The sequence below is a fragment of the Nyctereutes procyonoides genome, unplaced genomic scaffold (genome assembly GCF_905146905.1).
Source record: "Nyctereutes procyonoides isolate TBG_1078 unplaced genomic scaffold, NYPRO_anot_genome, whole genome shotgun sequence".
Lineage (NCBI taxonomy): Eukaryota > Metazoa > Chordata > Mammalia > Carnivora > Canidae > Nyctereutes > Nyctereutes procyonoides.
Window position 1 is genome coordinate 4,748,416 of NW_026575024.1, and position 27,233 is coordinate 4,775,648.

The window sequence follows — 27,233 nt, forward strand, 5'->3', positions numbered from 1 at the left end:
AATTTGTTCTCTGTAGTTATCGGTCTATTTCTTTTTCATTTGTTTTTTGATTCCACATATGAGTGAAACCCCCATACGGTATTTATCTTTCTCTGACTTCTTTCATTTAGCATTATACCCTCTAGCTCCATCACGTTGTTGCCGATGGCAACACCTCATTTTTTTTTTATGGCTGAGAAATATTCCATTATACATATGTACACACACACACACACACACACATGCCACACCTTTATCCATTCATCTTTTGATGGACACTGGGCTGCTTCCATATTCTTGGCTATTGTAAATAATGCTGCAATAAACAAAGGTGCATCTATCGTTTTTGATTTAATGTTTTCATTTTCTTTGGGTAAATACCTAGCAGTGTGAATTATGGGATCATATGGTAGTTCTATTTTTAATTTTTTGAGGAACTCCCATACTATTTTCCTTGGTAGCCGTACCAATATACATTCTGACCACAGTGCAGGAGGGTTCCTTTTCCTCTGCATCCTTGCTAACACACTGGTTTCTTGTCTTTGTTTTGTTTTTTAAGTAGGGTCCACACCCAATGTGGGGCTTGAACTCATGATCCTGAGGTCAAGAGTCAGATGCCTAACTGACTGAGCCATCCAGGCGCCCCTCTTGTCTTTTTGATACTTGCATTCTGACAGGTGTGAGGTGATATCTCTTCATGGTTTTGATTTGTTTCCCTAGTGTTCGGTGATGTCAAGCATCTTTCCATATGTCTCATCTGTATGTCTTCTATGGAAAAATGTCTATTCAGTTCCTCTGCTCATTTAAAAATCAGATTATTTGTTGTTGCTGCTTTTTGGGTACTGAGTTGTAGAAGTTCTTTACATATTTTGGGTATTAACTCCTTACCGGATATATAGTTTTTAGCTTTCTTTTTTGATATATTATAATGGCAACATACTTTACAAGGTCGTTGGGTTTTTGGTTTTCTTCAGCATTTAAATTTGTAAGGTAAAACTCATGTAGAGAAATGCAAAGATCTTAAGTTAGATAAAAGGTCTTAAGTTTTGATAAAATGACTAATGTGTATGTATACATCCATGTAAACACCATCCTACCAATATATAAAATATTCCTATCAGTACAGAAGGTTCCTTAATTCCCCTCTTATCATGCCCCTTTATTCTTGATAATCACTTGTTTTTGTCTTTTTAAAAAGATTTTATTTATTTATTCATGAGAGATAGAGAGAGAGAGAGAGAGAGAGAGAGAGAGAGGCAGAGACACAGGCAGAGGGAGAAGCAGGCTCCATACAGGGAGCCCGACGCAGGATTCGATCCCGGGTCTCCAGGATCATGCCCCGGGCTGAAGGCGGCGCTAAACTGCTGAGCCACCTGGGCTGCCCCTGATAATCACTTGTCTTCAGATCTACCTTGTTGATATTTGTTGACACTGATGTAACCGCAGTAATTTCCATTTGCTTATGATTTCCATAGGATATACTTTTCCATCCCCTTATTTTCAAGCTATGTTTTAATAGTGAAGGTAATCCTTTTATATCAGGAAGTACATTAAATGTAAAGGAACTGAACATTCTGCTTAAAAGGCAGAGGTTGTCAGACTGGATCAAACACCAAGCTCAACTATGTGCTGGTTGGTTACAAGGCCCACCATTTTTGCTGTTTTATTATTTTATTATTCTTAAAGATTTTATTTATTTATTCATGAGATACACACACACACACACAGAGAGAGAGAGAGAGGCAGAGACACAGGCAGAGAGAGAGAAGCAGGCTCCATGCAGGGACTCCGATGTGGGACTCGATCCCGGGACTCCAGGATCACGCCCTGCATGGAAGGCAGGTGCTAGACCACTGAGTCACCCAGGCGTCCCTGTTTTATATTTGTTCCATTAAAAAAAAAAAAAAAAAAAAGAAAAGAAAATCCTGTTTTTCCTTTCCTCCCTCTTTTGCATCAACTGAGTATTTTTTAGCATTCAATTTTAATATATTAATTTGCTCACTAGCTTTTAAGCTATCCCTTCTTGTATTTTGAAGTGGTTCCTCTTGTAACTACAATATACATTTTTTTTCTCATAGCCCCACTTAAGAGTTTAAAGTGCACCACCTCACATAAAATATCACAACGTTGCAAGAGTCTAATTTTTCCCCACTGTCTTCTGTGCTGGTGTCAAGTATTTAAAATCTACATACACTGTAAGCCATATAATCCAATGTTAGCATTTTTACATTAACTGCCAGTAAATAAGAAGAAAAAGAGCTAGATTTTCCTATTTACCACCTCTAGCAGTTCTTATCCTTCCTATGGATAACAGTGACTGCCCAGTGTGCTTCCTTTTGATCTGAAAAACTTTTTGGGGCTGCTGCTGCATCCTCTTAGCTTTTGTTCTTCTAAAAAGGTCATTCCTTGGTCTTTATATATGAAAGCTAATTTTGGCAGATTGACATCTTTCTGCTTTCAGCACTTTCAAGAGACTTGCGGTCCTAGGCTTCCAGCTTGCGTCATGTCTGTGAGGAGCTGGGGACCACGTGCACTGCTGTTCCCTGTGCACAGTATGTCCATTATCTCTCTGCTGCTCTCAAGGTTTTCCTCTTTTGCTTTGGTTTCCAGCGATCTGTGTGGCTTTCTTTGTACTTACAGGTTTGCTAGAACTTCTTGGATTTGTGAGTTGATGTGTTTCACCAAATTTGGGAAGTTTTCTTGAACCGTCCTTTTATTCTCTTTCCCTTCTCTCTTCACAATTCCAGGCCTCTAGTTACACATGTCAAGTTGTTGGGATCTGTCCCCGTTTCCCACTCTCTCTGTTCTTCTGGCTGGCTAATTTGTTTTGCCAGCCATCCAAGGGACTTTTCATCAGTACTGCAGTTGTCAGCTTTAGTGTTTCCAACTGTTCGATCATTAGTTTCCATTCTGTGTGAGGTTCCCCACCTACAGTTAAGTTGGTAAGACTACTTTTTCCTTGGAAGTCCGAGTGTATTTAAATGATCTGGCTTCTATGATCTTCTCTGAGGAGTGTGAAAACCTTGGACAATCACCCTGAGATGGGTTTTACACGTGATAAGGAGTGGGCCTGCTTGGTTCCACTTGTCATTCTGGGCCATGATCTCTGCCTGTCAGGCCTGGCCCTTCTGGGGTGTCATGGGAAGTCCAAACAGTTTAGCCACCTGCTCCAGTGAGGCAGGACTGGACTGCAGCTCCAAACTCTGTTTGTCCTGGAATGAGCAGCAGCTGACTCTGCTCTATGTTGTCAGTGCTCTAGCTGTTGTTCTTCTGCTGTGTACTTGCAACAGGCAGTTAGGCAGAGGCCTGAAGGGAATTTATAAGTAGATTTTGGAGCTTTCTTCCTTGTTGGATCCATCTTTTCTGGGATTTGCTCTCTTTCCCTCAGCTGCTGTAGCATCATCAAACTTTGTCCTCAAATACCACAAGCTAAAAACCAGGGCTTTCTGCCTGAGTCCTAGCTACACTGTGTGGCCTGGACTAGAGAGTGCCTTTGGGGAAAAATCTATAAAAACGTTGAGTCTCACCCACTGTAATTCCCTTTGCAGTCCCTGACTGTATTTGGCAGTGCCTTCGGAGAGTTGTTTTTTAATGTTTTTGTCCAGGGCTTGCATGTAATTGTTACTTCTAGGAGGGTTAGTCCCCTACAAGCCACTCTGCCATTATTGACACTGAAACTCTTTCTATGACCTTTTGGTGTAAAGAAAGAAAGTGGCTGCTTAAAAGAGAGACTCAAAGGATATCAGGACACCTCTGTTCCAAATTTGTCTCTAGATCAAGGTTGGCAAAAACTTTTCTGGGAAGGGCCATGCAGTAAATATTTTAGGCTTTATGGGTTATATCATCTCTCTCTCAACTATTCAACTCTACTACTGAAGAGTGAAAGTTGCTCCAGGCAATGTGTAAATAACTGTGGCTCTGTTCCAATAAAACTTTATTTATAAAAACAGGCAGCAGGCTGCATTTGGCTGATAGACCAGAGCGTCAACCCCAGCTCCAGATGATACTCAATCCCAGGTTTTCCTGATTTTTAACATGAGAACAATTTCTTACATGACAACTGAGTTTGTGCCTTCCTGGTGCTCTGACCTCTGCAAACGGTCATCAGGAGAAACTATGTGACGATTCATATACCTACACCTAAGGACTGGATACAGTATCTATTAGATTTTAGTTAAGAAGCCTTCTTGTCATGTATTTGAAATGTTCTTGTTCCATTTATGGTGTATTTATGGTATCTAGGGTGCTCATTTGTCCATGGTGCTGGGTCCATCTCCATGCTACTGCAGGAGTCCCTATTAGTGAAGGATGATTGGTGAATGCATTTGTTTAGGATAGCAAACAGGGACAAAAAGATCTGACAAAGGCACTCTCTTGAGAAAATAAATTGAAATTATGAGAACCAGTTTCATTTCAGGTGTCTTGGTAGCACAGTCAGTTACGCACCTGCCTTCAGTTCAGGTCATGATCTCAGGGTCCTGGGACCAAGCCACTCACTGGGCTTTTCCCTCTCCTTCTCTTCTCCCTCTGCTGCTCCCCCTACTTGTGCTCGCTATCTCTCTCTCTGTCAAATAAGTAAGTAAATAAATAAAATCTTAAAAAAAAAAAGTTTCATTTCCTCTGATGTTAGGGAAAAAAATTAGGTTTATTATTGCAACCAGGAGCTAGTTTCCTGAATGAACGCTGAATCGAAGTTGATTGAGGACCTGTGATTCTTCTGATGAAACTATACGCTAGCACAATACGATGTCTATCTTTCATTTCATGCTTGACTCTCCTATCGGATCACAGAAAAGGAATTTTTACAAAACTATTTGAGGACTCCATCGGTTTTTCCTAGGCAGCTCAACTCTTTGGTCCACAAATCGTTATCTTCTGAAACACTTATATCATCATCCTGATCAGTATTTTCCCCTTCATTTAACAAGATCCCTTACCATCAGTGGCTTTGCATGACATTTGTTAAGTTCTCCAAAATCACTTTCATTGACTTAATGGAATCAATTTGCAAATCAATTGCAACTGGACCATCAGAAAGACAATCCACCTGCCAAAACCACAGACAGCAGAGGATGGAGGGTCAAATGGGGAGGATGTTTGGAACGGTCAGTTCATCAGAAAGGATTCTCACTTTATGACGCCTTTTGGTTCTATGATGAATCTCACTACCGTAGGGAACTTAACAATACATGTGCAAATACCAGAAATTATCATTTGAGGCATGCAATACTCACATGGTAATAGTAAAGGATCTGTCCTTCCTTATCTGTGCAAAAGTAGGACTGGCAATCAATTGACCAAAGTCCACTGACCTCAATACTGTGTGCCAGGGGCTGAGAGCACAGACATGGATACAGTCCCTGCCTGCCTGCAAAGAGCTCACAGTCTAACAGCAGACAGACAAGTAAGGAAACAGGAGACAATCTCTTGGATGGGGGCAATCAAAGACTGTGTAGGATACAAAGAAATGCTCTGAAGAATTCATTCACTGACTGGCCTGACCAGCATCTGAGCATCAGTGCTTTGTCAGGCCCTGTGCTGGGCAACAGGAATACAGCAGTCAACAAGACACTGGTTCCAGTTCTTGTCAATCAAGTGCAGGAGACAGATCATCTAATTACAACTTGTAATGAGGATCCTGAGGAAAATGAATAGGAGGCAGTGATGGAGAATGCACTGGAGCCCTGCTTCAGGCAGGGGGATTAGGGAAAATGCTGAGGGTGTATCACTGAACCTGAGACTCAAAGGTTGGGAAGGAGCCAGCTGGCCATGCTCTGAGCAGGGGGAAGAGAGGGAGTTCCAGGAGAAGAAACAATGTACATGAACGCTCAGAGTCAAGGACCTTGGAGAGGCAAGGACCTTGGGGCATTGGAGGAACTGAATGGAAGCCACTGGGCTGGAACTCAGTGGGTGAGAGGGAGGATGAGCCAGGATGGCAAACAGAGGCGAAAAGGCAGAGCAGGCCGTGCAGGGCTTTGCAGGCCACAGTTCAGACCTTGGCTACTACAGGAGGAGTGGGAAGGCACTGAAGGGTATTAGGCAGGAAGACAGTGGCATTGGATTTTTGTCTTCAGAAGATCCCTCCAGGTCCTGTGAGGAGAAGTGAAGCAGGGTGGCAGGCTGGGAAGAGGGAAGTTGGGGACCAATGAAAAGGCTACAGGGACCCTCTGTGGGTCACAGGTGGCTGAAAGCAGAGTGCTGGCAGTGGAGGTGGAGGGAGGTGAACATCTGATATAATTTAGAAGATACAGCTGGGGGGGCACGCTGATAGAACAAATGTGAGGGGCAGAGAAGGGAGGAATTACAGGTCATCTCCAGACTCAGATTTGAGCAAAGGGGCAAATGGCAAAGCAGTGGCTTCTCTGAACATAGTAGGGATGGTTAAGGAAAGGCCGCCCTAAGGTGACATTAGAGGTGAATTTTGAAGGCTACACATGAGTTTTCTATGTTCAAGTGGGAGGGAGGGCATTCCGACTAGAGGGAACAACAGTACACAGGCATCAAGGTGAGGCCGTATGGCATGCTGGAGAACTGTAAGCAGTTTGGTCCAAAAAGATAAAGTGGTGGAAAGCAAAAACAGTCTGGCAGAGTCAGGTCATAACGGCTTTGCCCAGGGCAAATTGGCAGTCAGAACAAGCACACAGATGTGTCCTGCATGAGGCTCAGCATTTCAAAGAATGTGGGGTCAGCTATCAGATGTGCTGCCTCTCTCAAAGCTGTGCTTGGCCAGGTTGGATGCAGACTCCTGCCCTGCGACAGCTGGCTGGATTGGGTGCTCAGCAGCCGGGGCTCTTCTCCTGAAGGTCTCCAATGTGTGGGGTTGCACTAGGTGGTCCTCCCGACTCCTGCCTGCCTGCTGTTCCCTATGCTAGCCCCTGGCTAAGTGACTGTACTTCAGGTAGGGATGAGGGAGATCTGCATCTCAGAGCAACTATCCCTGGTGCAGAATCAATTAGGAGTGGGGAAAGAAGAGGCAGGAAGACCAGCTAATTACAAAACTTAAAAGAATTCTGCTATTACAGTAGCAGTAAGGGAGAGGTGTGAAGCCTTGTATTATTCTTTTTTATGTTCTAGAGAAAAAGAGATGCTCTACATCACTGTGTATACTAGGACAGGCTCTGATTCAATCAAAGTATAATGGAGTCTGTATTATAGCATGATTCTTTATGATGAGGGTTTTGCTATATCATCAAATATATGGGAGGGGGTAATTGAAAGTTGGGATTCAGTGAAAGGTACATATATTACTGGTATGAAGAGCCACAGGCGTTCTCAGCTAATAGGACAGACGCCAAGGCTGTATCTATAGATATATTCAGAGACTATGAGAAGCAACACTTGTGAAGGATGGAAGAGTGATGGTTAGCAAAAGGTCTAGCTGTCCTAAATACTCCATCCTAGATGCACAACACAACAAAGTAGGAGGAATGGGGAATGGGAGATTAAACAGACATATCTCAGATGAGTAATTGGAGCAGGGCATGACATCCGGTGTTAAAACAAAACAAAACAAAACAAAACACACACACACCCAGAAGAAATCAAACAGAGCAAACTTAAGACGTTAAATCTGTACAAATGTATGATGTCTACGCCTAGGACAACAGTAATGGCTTGTTTTGTCTTCCTCCATTTGTCTGTGATGATTCTTGTCAGATTTTATACCATACACAGTATCTATGCTGTCTTAGATAAGACGGTGATGACAGACTATTTCTCCTGATTACTTCTGGTATACTTTTAAGAGCTTACGATAGCACTGTGCATCCATCAGATGTTCTGTTTTGATAGTACTGTTTGAAAACAAAATTAAACAGCCGCTGAATAATGGGGTGGCTGCCAGACACACCTCGACAGGGAAATCAGACATCGGGCTGAGAGGGAAAATGAGGCGGCAGGAAGCGTCTGTTCCCTTCCCTACCTCCCCACCCCTTGTCTGATGCAGGTGGGCCTCACCAAATCCCACTCTGCACTAGGATGCCATGGCCCAGGCCCCACCTCTGGTTCGGGCTCTTCCTTAAGCAGATAACCATCTCAGACAATTTTATCATCAGGCATTTATTAAGTACCTATTGCTCGGCTCTGTGTTAGCTCATCCATTTCACTTAAATCTCAAACTTCATATGCTATAAAGTTCCCTCTTTAGCTTTTAAAAGGCAGCTATAAATGAGATGTGCTTAACTCTCCCTTTCTACCACTAATTCTTTTATATCTTTGCTAGAGGATGGAGCCCCAAAGTACACACAATGCTCTGAGCGGTATTTTATCAGGCCTGTTAGTCAGCATTTACTTTAAGACACTAAAAAGTATAAAAGTGCCCTCAGTGCTCATTATCACTTTCTCCATCAGTGGACTTTGTGGCACTAATTGAAAAGAAAAAGGCCGGCCTATGCAAATGGAATTAAATGTGTCTCTGGTGCACGGAAGAGAAGTGAGTAACGTGAGATGACAGGGACATTGACAGTCGGGTGGGAGCTTTAATGTGGGCCTCGGAAAAACACACAGTAAATTAAAGGGCGACTTACTCGTTCTTGTCCAGCTGTATCCCAGATTAGGAATTTATGTAGCTCATTTTGGTACTGGACAGTCTTGGTCATAAAAGATGCCCTATAAAGAGAGACCTAAATGATCAGAACACAGTTATTTAAAGCACGATGCCAGCCCCAGTTGGAAATATCACTTAGACTTAATGCTCGAACTCCCGCTCCACCCTATCTCCTAATTGTGGTCTTCTCTCTGGAGTATTTATGGGATGCTCAGATGCTGGCTGCATACTCTGGGTCAAAATAAAGCATCTGCCCAGAAGAGGTCTTTGGTTTGTGATGCCCTAAGTTCCTTTTCAAAAGAACCAAGAAATAATTTGGTAATCCAGACATCAGCTTCCCTTGTAAAATACACAGAAGCGGTTATTTAAAAAGATGGTATCATGGGAAAATTTTCTAAAAAACCTGTGTGTCCAGGAAATGAGGGCACTAGTAAAACATACTGGGCCACTGGGGTTTGTTCTCCCCCGTTCCCAAAACACATGGACATATAAGTAGCAGAATAAGAGGTAGTGTAACACTAGAGTTAATAAAATTAAGATGCCAGACAAGAAGCAGGAAGATGGCTGGAGCAACGATGCCCTCAGTAACCAGCGTCTCAGGAACAGAACAGCTCTCAGCTGACCTGACATGCCACATCAGCCCTCCCTGCCTGACTGTGCCCCCAACAGGGAAAGGAAGGATGGTGTGCAGGTCATCACTCTGAGGGACCGCTCTGCCCAGAGGCCTCTAAAGGTTCCTATCATTTGGGGTTCTTTTACTTTCTGGAGAATGTGTGAGGAGCCATGGTGGCTCAGAGCATGTGCCTGGAATGAAGGGGCTCCTGGACACAGGTTCCAAGTCCTGGGGGGCTGGGATCCAAAGCTATCTTCCGCCCCTACTTAGGCACAAAGCTCCCTCCTGGGAAGTCCTCCATCCCCCAGGCTCCTCTACGCATCTCCCAGACTCCGTCCCCCAGGCTCCTCTATGCCGCTCAGGAACCCAGAGATGACTATGCTTTCTTTTGTGCTGGATAACCAGCCTTATGGCGCCAAGGGCCGAATTGTACTCTTGGAATCATACCCTAATCATCTTAATCGGGACATGAACTCAATGGCTAGGCATTTTCAAATATGCTGGATGTCGGAAGTATTTTTTGAGATTCAACTACTTGTGCAAGTTCTTTAAGAAAGTACAGGCTAAAATCCACAGAACGACTTGCTGAAAAAAAAAAATCACTGAGCTTAGATAAGTATCAGAATCCTTAGCTGTAAAAACTTAAAACTCTGATACAATGAATTCCCAACAATATTTATATCAATTTGTGGTTTAGCAAGCAGCCTCCAAAATAGTGGCTGTGATGAGCAAGGGACAATGGGCTGGGATGCAAGATCACATTTATTGGATAGGTACTATTTACTGGATATTTATTTAGTGGAAATTTACCCCTTGGTATCCTTACTAAAGTGCTTTATGCATAGAAGGTGCTCGATAAATGGTTATTGTATCAAGAACTTCTGGTGACCCACCAGGATTAAATCAGGATGTGCAACCTGATTTCTCACTTAAGAAAGATCTAAGCATTCAAAAAGCCTTGTTTATTGTGAGGATTAAGTGATATGATGTATACGGAAGTGCTTTGTAAATTGTAAAGCACTAAACCTATACAAGGTATTATTATTAGTATTTAAAGGCAGCTCCAGGAAATGTTTTAGTTTACACTTCGCAATTAGTCCTAAAAGCTTACAACTCAACTCTCCATCAATTATGGCTGTGGTGTTACATTTAAGAGTGACAACAGGCGTCCAATAGAGGCCTATTAACAGAGCCAATGCATCCAACACATCCATTTTGGCTGCTCAAAGAGCAAAAGAAGAAATATGCTTCAAGCAGACAAAAAGCTGAGAAAGGTATATGCAACAATTAAAAGGAAATATTTCATTCCAGGATCAGAATTCACTGAAGTTCAAGCTACCTGCCAACCATTTCTCCTTTAATGAACACATAGATTCATTATACAGACAGGAGAAAGACATACAAAATGGCAGCTGTAATGCAATGTAAGTATCTTAAAGATTAAAGCCAACCTCCTGTCTGACCTGAGACCATCCCTCTGGCTCTTTGCCATCATCACTCTCAATGCGCTTCCTTCTTGTCTACACTGAGCTCTGATGAGCCCAAAGCTCTTTACTTGGGTCTTCTTGGGTCCACATCTGTTGGCTACTTGTCCTTTACCCCAGCATCACTTGCCCACACTGCCGGTTCCATAAAATCTTGTCTGTCCTTCTGTCTTGACTACCCAGAAAGGCCCCATGCAGCCTCTGCACCTGCTTCTCCTCTACTGGTGGGGTGGCTGCCTTGCTGGAGGAAAGCCATGAAGCTGTGTGGACCAGTGTGAAGACTGTCCTTTGTAAGCTGGGCCACCTTTTAGGCCTCTTGTTCCACACAACAATCACTCCTAATTTTTCCTATGACTTCTTTCCAGCCCCCCCCCCCACTTCCTACTGCCCTTGTTTTTGGGGCAGCCGCTTGGTTCAACCTTCTCAGAGACAAAAAGGGACAAAAGCCCTCAGGCCCCCAACACATTCCCCAGTCAACCCTCCCAACTTGAGGATAAACACACTGCCCTTCACACTGGCTGTGATTTCCACTCTTCCAACTTGAGTGGAGTCCGAGAGGTCTTTTCCATCACGCTGCATGATTGTGATCCAGCACACCCTGTCTGGGCCACCACAATCATCATGGTCTTCTGCTCCCAGTCTCAAATCCTTCCAACTGTTCCTCCTCCTGCCTTTACACTGTTCCTTTTCCTTGAATGCTTTCCCGCTGGCTTACCCATGGCTAAATGCTTCTCATTCTTTCAGTTTTAGTTCAATTGCCAGTAATCACAGGGGCCAGTGCACCCAAACCAGGTGGCTTCCCACTTCAACTCCACTCTGCAAACTGCATACCATCCTGTTTTGTCTTCAGGACACCTACTATCATTATCTGTACACAATGGTTGGCTTATTTGTGTGTTTTTCATTTACCTGTCTAACCCATGGAAAATGTAAGCTCCATGAAGGCTCCTTGTTGTACTTCTTCCTCTGTTACTGGGTATCTTCCTTATCTCCCTTCTCTGTGCTCCTCTAGATCTCTGACAGAACATTTTACCATGTTCCCATAGACTACTTTGCTTTCCCTTACTTCAACAGTGCCAGGGCATCTTGGTCAAGCACTTCCCGAAGCACAGATGAGAAGTGCTTCTGAAGTGCAGGTGACCCTGGCTCTTCAACTGCAGCCAGGTGAGTGGCCTCTTGGACATGAGGGATGTGGTTCAACAAGCATGGGAAATCCTTCCTGCCCACTCCTGCCCAGCCACCAGCTCTTAGCCTCTCTGTTAGCCAAAGGGCAAGAGGCAATACTGGACAGCTGCAGCCAAGAGTTTCTGTGTCCCTCCATCACTCAGACCTCTGGAATTCTGTTAGAGAAGCAGCTGTGGCACTTCGTGGGCTCTTTTGGCTGCTGGCTCATGTGCTGAGTCTGTACCCCAGCTCAGGTGGCCACAGGGAGATGACTGCAACCTGCCTCACCCCCCCTTCCCTCCCCTGAGGACCACAAACACCTCTTTATTACAACAAGCATCTCTGTTGATTTTTGAGAGTTGGAAATCTTGGCCTATCACACCGTAAGAACTATTTCCTCCTCTTCAGACTTTGGATTGGGTCAGTTTATGCAGTGCTAATTCTTGGACTTAGGGCCAGACACTGGAGGGGGTGTTGCCCATGTCTCCCCCAGGTGATCCCTACATGACTCACCTGGATGAATCCCTTCCCAAGATTCACATTTTTATCTGTTGAGGACAGTACTTTAGTAAATCTGATTGACTTTAGCTGAACTATATACAATCCCAGTACTTCATCACCATCTCACACTTACATGGTGAAGACAGGGCTCTTCCACACACCCCCCCCAACAGTCCCAAACTCCACGTTCTTTTTTTTTTTTTAATTTTTTATTTATTTATGATAGTCACAGAGAGAGGCAGAGACACAGGCAGAGGGAGAAGCAGGCTCCATGCATCAGAAGCCCGACGTGGGATTCGATCCCGGGGGCTCCAGGATCGCGCCCTGGGCCAAGGGCAGGTGCCAAACCGCTGCGCCACCCAGGGATCCCCAAACTCCACATTCTTAATCAGAACATTATGCCTGCCTTCCACAGAAGAGGCTGGTCTGCAACTATTCTTTGTCCTTTGTTACTTGTATCCAGTTTTGTAGAACTGTCTGGTTCTTCATATTATATTTGATCTACTCTTGAACCTCAACCCCTGAAATAAATTCATAAATTGGACGCTAATCTTTGAGCAGGACTACTACAATTTGTCCCTCCCATTGTCACTCGAGCTCCAGGATCGCTTCTTTAGCGTTCAAGTTAAATGATGCGGAGGGTATGATAACTTCAATATCTTGCTTTTTGAAAAACAGGCAATGGCTTCCTGCCATCCAAATGATACATTTTTATTTTCCAGCCTGCCATTTACTTGTCTGATAACCTTATTTTTCACTACTAAACCATCTCTCTTCACTCTGCTAGGCAGATCTTATTACCTCTTTAATCTAAAATCCCCACTAGCATTATTTCCTAAAGCTAGAATGCCTTTCATATACTTCTCCATTTTTCACAACATTCTAAAAATATGACTTCCATGCACACTAAGTAGTTCTGATCTTTGGTCAGAGTACGTGTTCCCAATGAAAATACTTGCCACAAGGTGTTGTAAAAGTGTCTTTTCTTTAACTGTAGTAGACTTGGTTAGCTCTCTCAGAACACAGGTGTGCCCTACCACCACATTCTAGCACCTCACTTAGCTGCAAACCCTTTTCTTGGAATGGCACATGGGATGCTATCATCTCTACGATGCTATGTGGTGCTTTTTAAGGATGAATAATTCAACGTGTTTTAAAGTTAATGAAGAGGGGATCCCTGGGTGGCTCAGTGGTTTGGCGCCTGCCTTTGGCCCAGGGCGTGATCCTGGAGTCCTGGGATCGAGTCCCGCGTCGGGCTCCCGGCATGGAGCCTGCTTCTCCCTCCTCCTGTATCTCTGTCTCTCTTTCTATGTCTATCATAAATAAATAAATAAATCTTAAAAAAAAAAAGTTAATGAAGGGCCATAACTTCTACCCAACTCTATCTCATGCAAATAATGCTTGCATTCTAGGAGATAGAGAGGGATGGAAATGCCATTGGATGTGCCAAGATAGAGACATAAGAGGACCACAAGTACAGGAGATCTAGTCATTCCTCCAGTAGACATACCCAGGGGTCCTCAGAAGAGTTTAGGATAGCGCAAGGTGCTCAGTGAGAATTAACTGGAGATAAGGGCATATGTGGCTTCTGTTAGAGTAGCTTTAAAGGGCCAGAAGTCTTGAGGATCCATAGATGCAGTTGCTTATGTAGGCTCTGTAGTCAGCCCTATCTTTAACTCTCCCTTCAAACACGAGTATCTTTCAGGCTAACCAAGTCTAGGTTAACGATCACTCCGCATAGGGCTTCCTTCTCGGCAGTTACTGCACAACAGATGGTTTGCTCCGCCGGCACATGGTCACCCGAAGCAAATCTTTTAGGACTTTCTACACTTCTGTCATTTTAGCAGCTTTTGGGAAAATATTTAAAATCAAGGAAAATATTACTTTAAATATAAAGATTACTAAACTTTTTTTTTTAAGATTACTAAACTTAGTAACACTTTAGCCTCCCCTTTCCTAGGGTTGTCAATAATAATTTAGAGTAGGGATCCCTGGGTGGCTCAGTGGTTTAGCACCTGCCTTTGGCCCAGGGTGTGATCCTGGAGTCCCAGGATTGAGTCCCACATCGGGCTCCCTGCATGGAGCCTGCTTCTCCCTCTGCCTGTGTCTCTGTCTCTCTGCGTCTCTCATGAATAAATAAATAGAATCTTAAAAAAAAATAATTTAGAGTAACATAAAACCTGTCATACCATAAACGACAAATTCAACAATGATGAAGCTAGCGAGCTTCCCTGACAAAGTATTCATTATTGTCAGCTAGTCTCATACTTTTTACACATGTGATCCATTTAGTCTTTAATTGTGTCTCTGGATTGGGTTTGACTCTCCATTGCCATTTTGTACACAAGACATGGTGGGGCGGGGAGGGGGGGCGTGCAGGAACAGAGCTGGTGAGTGGTGCTGCTAGAATACTTGGCCAGGTCCCAGAATGTCTCTGCAACCACAGCACTGCTGTGCCATCTTGCAGTAGGCAGTCTACTCCCCCAACCACATGGCCTTTCACTGCAACAACACGGCAGGAACAGTGGTCTGAAGCAACATCAGTGTAATTCCATCCCAGGCAGCTCACGGTGAGAGGACTGGTCAAGTGAACAATTAAAAGACAGATTATTTGGTGAGCTCCTGAAGGATGGAAAGGGTTGTGAGAGCACATGAAAGCCAAAGCTAAGTACCTAGGAAAGTGGTGACGCCAGGTGTGGGAGGCTGAATGTTTCTGCCCCCACAGAATGTCCACACCCCAGTCCTAGAACCTGTGATTATGTTACCTTCTAGGGCAAAAAGGGACTCTACAGATATGACTAGGTCAAGAATCTTGTGATGGGGTGAAGATCCTGGATGATTCAGATGGGCCCAAAGAAATCACGAGAGTCCTTAGAAGAGATGGAAGAAATGGAGCCAGGGAAGAAGGTGATGTGAAGATCGACGCAAAGACCAGACAATGTGTCCTGAAGATGGATGAAAGGACCGCAAGCCAAGGTAGCTACTAGAAATGGAAAAAGACAAGGAAACAGATTCTTCCCCCAGAGGCTTTGGAAGGTAGCCGTTCTGCCAACATATTGACTTTAAGCTAGCGAATCAGATTTCTGATTTCCCAAATGATAAATCTGTGTTCTTGTAAGCCACTAAGTTTGCTGTAACTTGTTAGAGAAGCAACAAGAAACTAATACTCTAGGGATGACTTTAGAGAAGAAACCCTGAAGTTTAGAAGAGAGTTTGCCCAGTTGATAGGGGCAGGATTCAAGGAAGGAGGGGGTCGCAGTCTATAAACAGCAGGAACAAAAGCATAAAACCGTGAAAGTACAAAAAGAATCCCAGTGGCTCTATGTGGGTTCAACTGGGCAGGGTGGGGTGGTGAGAGCAGCTCAGTAACCACAGGAAAGGCTCTGGGCAGGCTGGGGATACACACAGCTGGTGAAGATCAGCAAACCATTGCAGTCTAACACTGATCAACATCTACTCGTGTGGGGTGTTGTTTCCTTTAAGTGAGTAGCTTCCCAAAGGCCAGGGCTCCACCACCATCGCCATTTCTGCCCTATCTGTGTTCATCCATCTTTCTTACTACCGAATACTGTAAAAAAAAAAAAATCGCTTTCCTACTTCTTAACTTTGCCTTGTCTAAGCGGTAAAATTAAAAATCCAGGGATCCCTGGATGGCGCAGCGGTTTAGCGCCTGCCTTTGGCCCAGGACGCGATCCTGGAGACCCGGGATCGAATCCCACATCAGGCTCCCGGTGCATGGAGACTGCTTCTCCCTCTGCCTGTGTCTCTGCCTCTCTCTCTCTCTATCATAAATAAATAAAAATTAAAAAAAAATCCATAGGTTTCACAGACTAGTTTTATTTTGCCTAACAGACAACAAAGCACTTGATATAAATTTAAAATGTTCATTTCTGGACCATCTCAAGTCATTCATAGATGGTTTTCTGGGAAAGGCAGCTAGAAGTCAAGGGGAACCACTGAAGGGGAAGGGAGGGTGTCATCAGACCTGTTTGAGGTGAATTCTGGAAGTGGACAATAGAGCTTTGGGGTCCCTCGGTCAGATACCAGGCCTTTAATAAGCCATGGAGGAAGACGGCTCTCTGTTTTCACAGATCTTGCAAGGTGGAAGGGGATGTGTGTATGTGGGCACAACCTGGGAACACCAAGGAGTGAGAGCATGGACAAGACTGGGGAAATGGGCAGACGAGGCGAACAAGAAAAGGAAGCCAATACCACAAACAGGGAAAGGATTCTGGAGAAAGATGGGATCAGCTCAACTTTGAGGCTGACACACAAAAGCTACAGGGGTTGACTGACATGAGGGAGAGAGACAGTGTGAAGAGGCTGAGGCCAGCTTGTCAGCTCAGGCCACTAAGTGTGCGATGAGCTATTTCAGTCAGTTCCAAATTGGAATTGTATTCATTCATTTTTTTGAAGAGGTAATATAGACTCCCATGCTTCATTACCCAAGATGTACAGAACAGGTGCACACTGGAATGTCCCCTCCTCCCCCTTCCGCCCAGATCTTCAATTCCTCTCCCTGGAAACTAACCTCACCAGCTCCTTAGGTCTCCTTTCAGAAATGCTCTAGGTTTACACAAGCACAGGGAGAGACAGTGTCCCCTGTACCCTTCATTTATTTCCGACACAGATGGTGGCATACAGTCAGGATCTTTGATTTTTTTCACTCTACCCTCTACCTAGGAGATCATCCAGGAGAAATATAAGAGGTTTTCTCAAGCTGGCTCCTTCCCTTTATTGTATTCTACTGAGTGACTACACTATAAATAATATAGCCAGACCCCTACTAATCAGCAGTGCTGCAGTGACTAACCTTGCACAATGATTAACCTTGTTGTTTGGAACTTCTATGAGCTCATCTGAAGAATAAAGTCCATGACAGGGAATTAACTGCTGGGCCAGGGTGCGGACTGCTCAGCCAGATCACCCAGCTTTCCTGCTTTTGTGATGAACTGTGCATCACTGGGCAAGTCAAAAGACTACTCTCTGCCTCAGTTCTCTCATTTGGACACTAGGAATAACTTCAGTACCTATAACACAGGACTTTAAAACTATTAAAAAATTAACATATTCTGTTGAAGTATAAAGTACAATAAAATGCAGAGTACAGATTTTCAGTTCAACGAGTTTTGACATTTCCTGTTGTCTTGCAACTACTGAACTACAGCTCTCAACCAGATACAGAACACTTCCATAACCCCAGAAAGTTCCCTCATGCCCATTTCCACTTCACTCTTGTACCCATCCCAGGCAAACCATTTGTGACTTCTACTTCACAGATTTAGTTTTGATTGTTCTTGGATATAAGTGAAAACATAAATTACTCTATTGTGTCTAGTTTCTCTCATTTAACAATTCTTTTGAAAATAATCTAGGGACACCTGGGTGGCTCAGTAGTTGAGTCTGCCTTTAGTTCAGGTCATGATCCTGGGATTCGGGGATCGAGTCCTGCAATGGGCTCCCCACAGAGAGCCTGCTTCTCCCTCTGCCTATGTCTCTGCCCCTCTCTCTGTCTCTCTCATGAATAAATAAATAAAATCTTAAAAAAAAATCCATATCATTTGGTAATTTTTTTTTATTGCTGTATGGTATTCCATGGTATGAATATATCACTCTGCCCATTCTCACACTGAGGACTGTTTCCAGTTTTGGCTATTATGAATAAGACATATTGCACAAGTCTTTCTGTAGGGATATATTTTAATTTTTCTTGGGCAAATCCCTACAAGGGCAATTGCTGAGTCACAGGGTAGATGTGTGTGCATAACTTGTTTCAAAACAGAGAAGAGCCCTTCAGAGCAGTCATACCATTTATACTCCTATCAGAAATGCATCAAATTCTAGTTGCACCACATTTCCACCAAAATTTTGGTTCTTACTCTGATTTTGGCCATGCTTTAAGGACAACGCCTGGATGTTCACTCTTCTTACCACTACTATTCAATATTATACTGGAGGTTCTAGCCAACACAAGGAAAAAAAAAGGGCACAAAGATGGTAAACACTGCAAAACTGTCACAGAGGTCATACTTACAAACATGACAACATATGTAGAAATGCACAACACTATGTAGAGCCTACAAAACTCAGTGTAAATGCTGAAAATAAGAAAACTGACATTTGATGTAATCATTTATATGGCTGGTGTTAAATTTCCCATTTTGGTATTTGTTTCTCTGCTCTTTCTCTTCTGCCTTCTTTTGGATAAATTACTTCTTTTCTTTAATCTTTCTCTCATATTGAATTTTTAACTCTAGCTCTTTTCAGCTCTTTTCATGTGAGCATTTATTAATGGTTTCTCTAGAGATTACAAAATGAATCTATAAATTTTGGTCGACTTTCACATAGCATGCTATTCCATGAACAAATGATGTAGGGCAGTCTAATTCTGTGTGTTCCTTTTCCACCTATTGTACTCTTATTGCCTTATATTCAACTTCTTCATATGCTATGAACACAATATTATTTTTATTTTAAAAGCGAATAATCTTTTTTTTAAAAAATATTTTCATCTATTTATTCATGAGAGACACACACACAGAGAGGCAGAGACACAGGCAGAGGGAGAAGCAGGCTCCATGCAGGGAGCCCGACTCGGGACTTGATCCTGGGTCTCCAGGACCACGCCTTGAGTTGAAGGCAGATGCTCAACCTTTGAGCCACTCAGCGTCCCAAGCTAGTAGTCTCTTCAGAATTTCTTATGATATGGGTCTGGCAGATTCTCTCAAGTTCTTTATGTTACCTTTATTTTTGAAGAAAATTTTTGATGGATATAGAATGTTTGCTTGGTAAGCCGCCCTTGCCACCCCCAAATTGAAGATGCCGTATCACTATCTTTTGGCCTCAGTGTTTCTGTATGAGAAGTCAGTGATAATTCTTACCACTGTTCTACCATATATAATGTGTGTGTGTGTGTGTTTTTTAATACCCCCTCTAATTGCCTTTAAGAGCTGCTCTTTGGTTTGAGCAGTCTATCACATATTTAGGCTATGGTTTGTTTCATATTTATCCTGATTAGAATTTAGAGATATTTTTGGATTTATAGAGCGATCATTATCAACTTTGGAAAGTTATTGCTCTTTATATTTTGAAATATTTCTTTTGTTCCATTCTTTTTATTTCTTTTTGGGATGTCAATTAGGTGGAGGTGAATGTGATATAATAAGAAAAATACGTATGTATTTGGTCTTTGTTGCCAGGTTCTGAAACAGATACGCTAAATCTCTTGGAATTTCTGGAGTGACAGGAGTGTCTTTTGTTATAATGAGCTGACTCCAGAGGGGCTCCTAGATAGCCCTGAGAAGACTGGGCAGGGAGGTGCTGGTTGTGAGAAAGACCAAATATCTATTAGAAGATTGGAACTTTCAGCCCTATCCTGCTGAGCACAGGGAGTGGTGAGGGATTGGCAATGGAGGTAATCACCAATGGCCAGTGATTTAATCCATCACACCTAGTAATCAGACATCCATAAAAATCCCTTAACCATGGGGTTTGAACAGTCACTGGGCTGGTGGCATACCTCAACTCCACGGGACAAGAAGCTTCTATGCTTGAGGCCCTTCCAGCTCTATGTACTTCTTCATCTGGCTGTTCATTTGTTTCCTTTATAATTAACCAGTAAATGCAAGTAAAGTGTGTTCTTGTGTTTTAGGCTATTCTAGCAAATTACAATCTGAAGGTGGAGGGGGGCAGTTGTGGGAGCTCTCAACTTTACAGCCATGTCAGACACAAGTGCAGGTACCCGATACTTGAAACTGGCATCTGAAGTGCCAGCAGTGCTGTGGGATGGAGCCCTGCAACCCGTGGAGTATACTGTAACTCCAGGGAGTTCCTGTCAGAATGGAACTGAATTGAAGAACACCCAGTAGTTGACTGGAGAGTTGGGAGATCTGGTTGTTGATGTGGCAATAAAACATCTATTTGGCAGAAGAGGTATGATGAGTAAAAATAGTTCATGGTGAGACTGACAGTGATCTACAGGTAACAACTGTCTTCTTGTCGCTGTTAATTCTTCTTCCCTTCATATTTCAGTTTGGATACTTTCTACTGACCTGACTTTATATGCAAATTTTAGGAGATGAATTCAGACTGGACATAGCAAAGAGTAGTAAACCTGGTCAAGATTTTGAAGAATTCTCTTGGCTTTTCAGTTCCCCACCTAGATTCCTGTACCTTGGCTGCTGTCACCCTGTGTCCAGTGAAGGCTGAGACTCCCTTGGAGAGGTTTCTTTGAGCTCACCTGTACCACCTCAAGTCTCCCTAGTTGACAGCTCAAGTGATCCCACCTATGGCAGACTGTCCCTGTCTCTGTTGGGATCAAGAACCGCCATGGATCACTTCTCTCTTAGGAGTGGTTTGTCACCTTCTCAAGTTTAGTTCATTTAGTTCTATTGATCTATGTGTCTGTTTTTGTGCCAGTACCATACTGTCTTGAGGATCACAGCTTTGTAACAGAGGTTGAAGTCAAGCACTGTGATGCCCCCAGCTTTGCTATTCTTTTTCGACATTCCTCTAGCTATTCAGGGTTTTTTCTAATTCCATACAAATCTTAGGATTATTTGTCCCAACTCTGTGAGGAAAGTCCATGGTATTTTGATAAGGATTGCCTTGAAGGTGTAAATTGCTCTGGGTAGCATAGACACTTTCACAATATTTATTTTTCCAATCCATGAGCATGGAATGTTTTTCCATGCCCCTTTGTGTCTTCCTCAATTTCTTTTAAAGTGTTCTGTAGTTTTTAGAGTACAGATCCTTTACCTCTTTGGTTAGTTTATTCCTAGGTATCTTATGGTTTTGGGTGCAATTGTAAATGGGATGGATTCCTTAATTTCTCTTTCTTCAGTCTCATTGTTAGTGTATAGAAATGCAACTGATTTCTGTGCATTGATTTTGTATCCTGCCACATTGCTGAATTGCTGTATGAGTTCTAGCAATTTTGGGGTGGAATCTTTTGGGTTCTCTATATAGAGTATCATGTCTTCTGTGAAGAGTGAAAGTTTGACTTCTTTGCCAATCTGAATGCCTTTTATTTCTTTTTGTTGTCTGACTGCTGAGGCTAGGACTTCCAGTACTATGCTGAACAACAGTGGAACAAAACAGAGAACCCAGAAGTGGATTCTTAACTCTATGGTCAACTAATCTTTGACAAAGCAGGAAAGAATATCCAACGGAAAAAAGTCTCTTTAACAAATGATGTTGAGAAAATTGGACAGCTACATGCAGAAGAATGAAGCTGGACCATTTTCTCACACCATACACAAAGATAAACTCAAAATGGTTGAAAGATCTAAATGTGAGACAAGAATCCATCAAAATCCTAGAGGAGAACACAGGCAACAACCTTTTTTTTTTTTTTTTTTTTTTGGCAACAACCTTTTTGAACTCAGCCGCTGCAACTTCTTGCAAGACACATCTATAAAGGTAAGGGAAATGAAAGTAAGAATGAACTACTTACTTTTGACTTCATCAAGATAAAAAGCTTCTGCACAGCAAAGAAAACAATCAACAAAACTGAAAGGCAACCTACAGAATGGGAGAAGATATTTGCAAATGACATATCAGATAAAGGGCTAGTATACAAGATCTATAAAGAATTTACAAAACCTGGCACCCAAAAAACCAAACAATCCAGTCAAGATATGGACAGAAGACATGAACAGACATTTCTCCGAGGAAGACCCACACATAGCCAACAAGCACATGAAAGAATGCTCCTCATCACTTGCCATCAGGGAAATATAATTCAAATGTATAATGAGATACCATTTACATCAGTGAGAATGGCTAAAATTAACAAGACAGGAAAGAACTAATGTTGGCGATGGGGTGGACAAAGGGGAATTCTTTTGCACTATTGGTGGGAATGCAAGCTGGCACAGCCACTCTGGAAAACAGTGTAGAGGTTCCTCAAGAAGTTAAAAATAGAGCTACCTTATGACCCAGCAATTGCACTACTGGATATTTACCTCAAAGATACAGATGTAGTGAACCTATAGGACACCTGCACCCCAATGTTCACAGCAGCAATGTCCACAATAGCCAAACTGTCGAAGGAGCCATGATGTCCTTCAACAGATGAATGGATAAAGAAGATGTAAGATATATATGTGTATATACATATATACACACATATACACACACATATATACAAATAAAAATATGTATAAAATGGAATATCACTTAGCTATCAAAAAGGATGAATACCCACCATTTACATCAATATGAATGGAACTGGAGGGTGTAATGCTGAGTGAAATAGGTCAATTGGAGAACGACAATTATCATATGTTTTCACTCCTATGAGGAATATAAAAAATAGTGAAATGGATCATAAAGGAAAGGGGGAACTGAAGAGTGAAAAATTAAAGAGGAAGACAAATTATGGGAGACTCCTACTCTGGGAAACAAAGGGTTGCAGAAGGGGAGGTAGGTGGGAGGAGAGGGTAAATGGGTGATGGGCATTATGGATGGCACACGATGAGATGAGCACTGAGTGTTGCACTATATGTTGGCAAACTGAATTTAAATAAAAACCAGTTTAGTTCATTTAGATTTCTTTGTGAGTTCAGATCTAATGGGCTTTTACTTTTTAGTTTTAAAATTTAAGTAATCTCTACACCCAATATGGGGCTTGAACTCACGACCCCAGGATTAAGAGTCACATGCTCTCTGAGCCAGCCAGGCGCCCCTCTAATTGGCTTTTAAAATCTTATTTATTTATTCATTCATTCATTCATTCATTTATTTTCTTGGGACAAGAATCTTACATCTCTTTATAACTGAACTAAAAAGTACAAAGGCTGTCTTAAGGGCTGAGTTATTACATTTAAAGTCTATAACGTATAAACATTATTTTTACCACTACTTACATGCCACGAATTGGTCCTACCAATTCACATCCAGTGATGGACTCATTGACAAGGAAAGATGAGGTCTTTGGGGCTGAGAGGGTGGAAAGAGGAGTCCAAGATGTCTCTGCAGTGACACAGCAGTCATCTGGAGTCACTGGTGAACGGTGACCCTCAAGGCTGTATGAATGAAATCATGTGGGAAGACATGGGGCTGGGGAGGAAGACCTCACTGCTTCAACAGTTTAGGGGTGGACACTGAGGCGGAGAAACAGAACAAGAAGGCCTGCCCTGAAAGGTGGGAAGGAGAATCAGAACTGTCCTGTAGGTAACCAGAGGCTCTGCAGAAAAAAGAGGATATTGACATAATGCCAGATATTTCTAGAGAGGACAAATACAATAAAAAGCAATCTGTGGATTATATTGGTTATTCACAAGTTGATGTTAAACTCTGCAATAATGGTTTCAATGGAATGATGGGGTGGAAGCTAATAAAAAGATCCGAAGTGCATGCAAGATGGTAAACAGAAAGAGTAGTAAGTCAGCACCATTACAGCTATCTTGTAATCAAAGAACAACTTTATATTGAGCGAATAACTATGGGCTAGGCACTGGGGATATTATATGGTGATACTTTCACATGAAGTTCCTCCTCTCATAGAACTTACAGTGCAGTGGTGGGAGCAGACAATAGACAGGTAAATGAACAAATATAGAATTATAGATTTTAATACTGACTGTGAAGACATCAAACTATTGTGTGGTGATAGTGACTGAAGAGGTCATTTGAGATATGGTGGTAGGAAAAACCCCTTGGATAAACCCTAACAGGTGAGAAGATCCAACCATGTGAATATTGGGAAAAAGGGAAACAGTTCAAAAAGAGGGAACAGGAAGTGCAAAGGTGAGGTAGGAGAGAACAGGCATTTAGAAAGGGCCATGGCTGCAGTGTAGGAAGAGAAGAAAAAGTGACAAAAATCACAGTGAGGTTTCTGGTTATTATTCTCAGGGCAACAGGAAGCCATTAAAAAGGTTTAAAGAAAAGTAACATGATCCAATTGATATTCTCAAAATAAAGACTATCTGGAGAGTAATGGAAGGATGTGAGTTGGTTTTAAGAACAGGAACAAAAAAAGACTTGCATATGAATTAAAAGTGAAGTGTAAAGACAAGGATTTAAGGCTGTCTCATGGATTTGAGGTCTGATGGGATGGATAGTGAAAGGGATGAAGACAGGTACCATTTCCTAAAAGGCTAACAAATGAACTTGGATTCAATGTCAGAATGCTTTTCATTTGGAAGTCATGTGTCTAGGATGAATAGAAGGAACCAGAGTAGATGAAGACTTTGGATAGAGAGGAAAAGAAGGGCTCAATTCAGAGAGGCAGGTTCCACCATGAACAGGAATCAATGAGCTCTAGAGAAGAAAAAACACCATTGGATGAGTGGAGTAAGACATCTCTCCTCAAAAGCACACTCAGAGGGCCAATCCATGTGAGGCCTGAGAAACAAAGCCATAAAGGACTCAGGCTAGAGCAAGGTCCAGGCAGATGGGAACACCTTTCCAATCAGGCAGGATGGAGGACAGAGTACTGTATCAGGTGGTAGGCTGGCACAACAGAGGACAAAGTTATGCAGTTCAGGGAGAGCTTCCATAAGGAGAAACCAATGTGACTGACATCTTAAAAGATGAGCTGGAAATCAGGTACATTCTGCAGTGTAAGCATGTTCAGGCAGCTGGCATTGTGCATGGAAAGAGAAGAAAACGTACAACTACAGGGGTTGTGAGAGCGTAAGCCATCACCCAGGTCCAGAGCTCCAGGCTTGGGGTGAAGGCTGCAGAAGGTGGTAGTAGGACTGCTGGTGTGGACGCAGAACACAACTAAAAACAATTTGGATTTTGTCCTGTGAGTGATAAGGAATCAGAGTGGTAGTGGGGACTGGATTTGGGTGTCTGGAGGAAAACCTGCAGGACAGGAACTAGTAGACTTTCCTGTAAATGGACCACACAGTAAATATGATCAGTTCTGCATGCTATGTATGGTCTTTCGTCACTTTTCTTGCTGTAGCATGAAAGCAGCCAGAAACAGTATGTAAAAGAACTGGCGTGACTGGATTTGGCTCCTGGGTTGTTAAGTTTGCTGACCCTGACCTACAGCCTCAAATTATTTACAAAACTTTAATTAAACAACAGCTGGAATGCAATTTATTTTTATTTATCTTTTCAAAGATCTATATGACAGAGAGAGAGAGAAAGAGAGAGGGAGAGAGTGTGTGTGCGCACACAGCAGGGGGAGCAGCAGAGGGAGAGAAAGAAGCAGACTCCTCGCTGAGCAGGAAGCTTGCCGTGAGCTCTATCTCAGGATCCTGAGATCATGACCTGAGCAGAAGGCAGAGGCTTAAGCCACTGAGCCACCCAGGTGCCCCTGTAACGCAATTTAAAAAATGCTATGCACACAAGAGGATAAGTCACTGTGATCAACAATCAAGACAAAAGACAGACAATGGGGAGAAACACAGGGCATCCAGAGAATGGAATGTTTATCAGACATCTTTATTTTTAAGTTTTATCATGAAAATTTTCACTCACAAAAGTAGAATCCATTACTCAACTCCAATAATCATCCATTTTCCACTGTGTTTTTGTCATTAAAAAGGACTTAAGGGTTGGGAGGGAAAAAAAAGGGACTTGAAAATAACTAAGCCTAAAATGTTTAAAAACACAAAAGCCCAGGAGCACCTGGCTGGTTCAATCGGTAGAGCATGACTCTTGACCTCAGGGTTGTGAGTTTGAACCCCAGGTTGGGCATAGCGATGATTTGAAATAAATTAAAAAGAAAAACAAAAACTCAGACTACTAATATCAGCAGAGAAAATAAAACTAAAACAAAACTTAATGGATACACTAGAACTTTGGGAAAATAATAACAGATATCAAGACCTTAATTGTTCTTTAAACAGGTTTAAAATCAGATTAGAATTAGACGAAGAAAGTGATTAAGGAGCTGGATGAGGGGCTAGAAAAATTACCTAGATTGAAGCCTAAGGGAAAAAATGATGGGAAATACAGAGGAGTAGGAGAGAAACAGAAATGGAAATCTTCAGCACTGCAGTCACAGCAGGCTGGGGGTGCCAGGGAAAATGGAACAAAGGCAATATTGAAGAGATAATGGTGAAGAATTTTTCGACTTGAAAGACATCAAACCACAGGTTCCAGAAATACTATGAACCCAAGCAGGATAAATATAATGAAAACCTCAGCTGGAACATCAAAGGAAGACTACCAAAACCCAAAGACAAAAGGAAACTTTGAAGGTGCTCAGAGGAAGAAAATGACACACTTGCATCAAGAGTGGAACAAGACTGACTTGGCCAATGAAAGCAGAGGAGCTATAAGAACACGGGATGCATATTTTCAAAGATCTGAAAGTCACTAACTGAAAACCAGGAACTCTACATTCAGTGAAACCAAACCTCAAACATGATTGTGATCTGCTAAAATTAAAAACAACTGTCAGTGAGGAGGTGCAGCACACGGACCTCTCCTACAGCTGGTGGGGAGGGAGGAGAGTGTGCAACTCCTTAGGAAGACAATGGTCTCTTAAATAGTTAACTGTGCTTTTTAACCTATCGTGGTAGTCAGCCAGCATCCAAGATGGCCTCAAGGGTTCCCACTCCTGGCACTGATATCCTCGTGTACTCCACTCCTACAGTCAACAGGGTTGACCAGTGTAACTAAGAGGACATTATGGAAATGACGAGTGACGTCATAAAGATACAGCGGCTTCTATCTTGGGCTCTTATAAACTCCTCATTCTGAGGATGACGGCTCTTATGTTGTCAGGACACTCAAGTAGTCCTGTGGAGAGGTCTATATGGCAAGGGCCAGAATCACCCCACTAAACCGCTCCTGAATTCCCGATGCAAAAAAACTGTGAGAGATAATTCATGTTCACTGTGTTTTTAAGCTGCTAAATCTAAGAGTAATCTGTTACACAAAGAGGTAACAAATATGCCTGTTAACCAGAAATTCTACGCTCAGCTATATACTCAAGAGTAACACACGTATATGTCCACAGAAAGAACTGTAGATGAATATT

The 27,233-nt window shown here is 42.6% G+C and overlaps 1 protein-coding gene across 2 annotated transcripts in view; it reads right to left on the reverse strand.

Annotated features, from left to right (window-relative positions):
• The window catches only part of RAB22A (RAB22A, member RAS oncogene family), a 58,433-nt gene that overhangs the window by 14,378 nt on the left and 16,822 nt on the right, over positions 1-27,233 (reverse strand). For both annotated transcript variants that reach the window (XM_055305503.1, XM_055305495.1), the window contains exon 3: positions 8,505-8,586. In XM_055305503.1, coding sequence (XP_055161478.1) covers positions 8,505-8,586 — 82 coding nt within the window. The remainder of the gene's footprint in view (positions 1-8,504; positions 8,587-27,233) is intronic.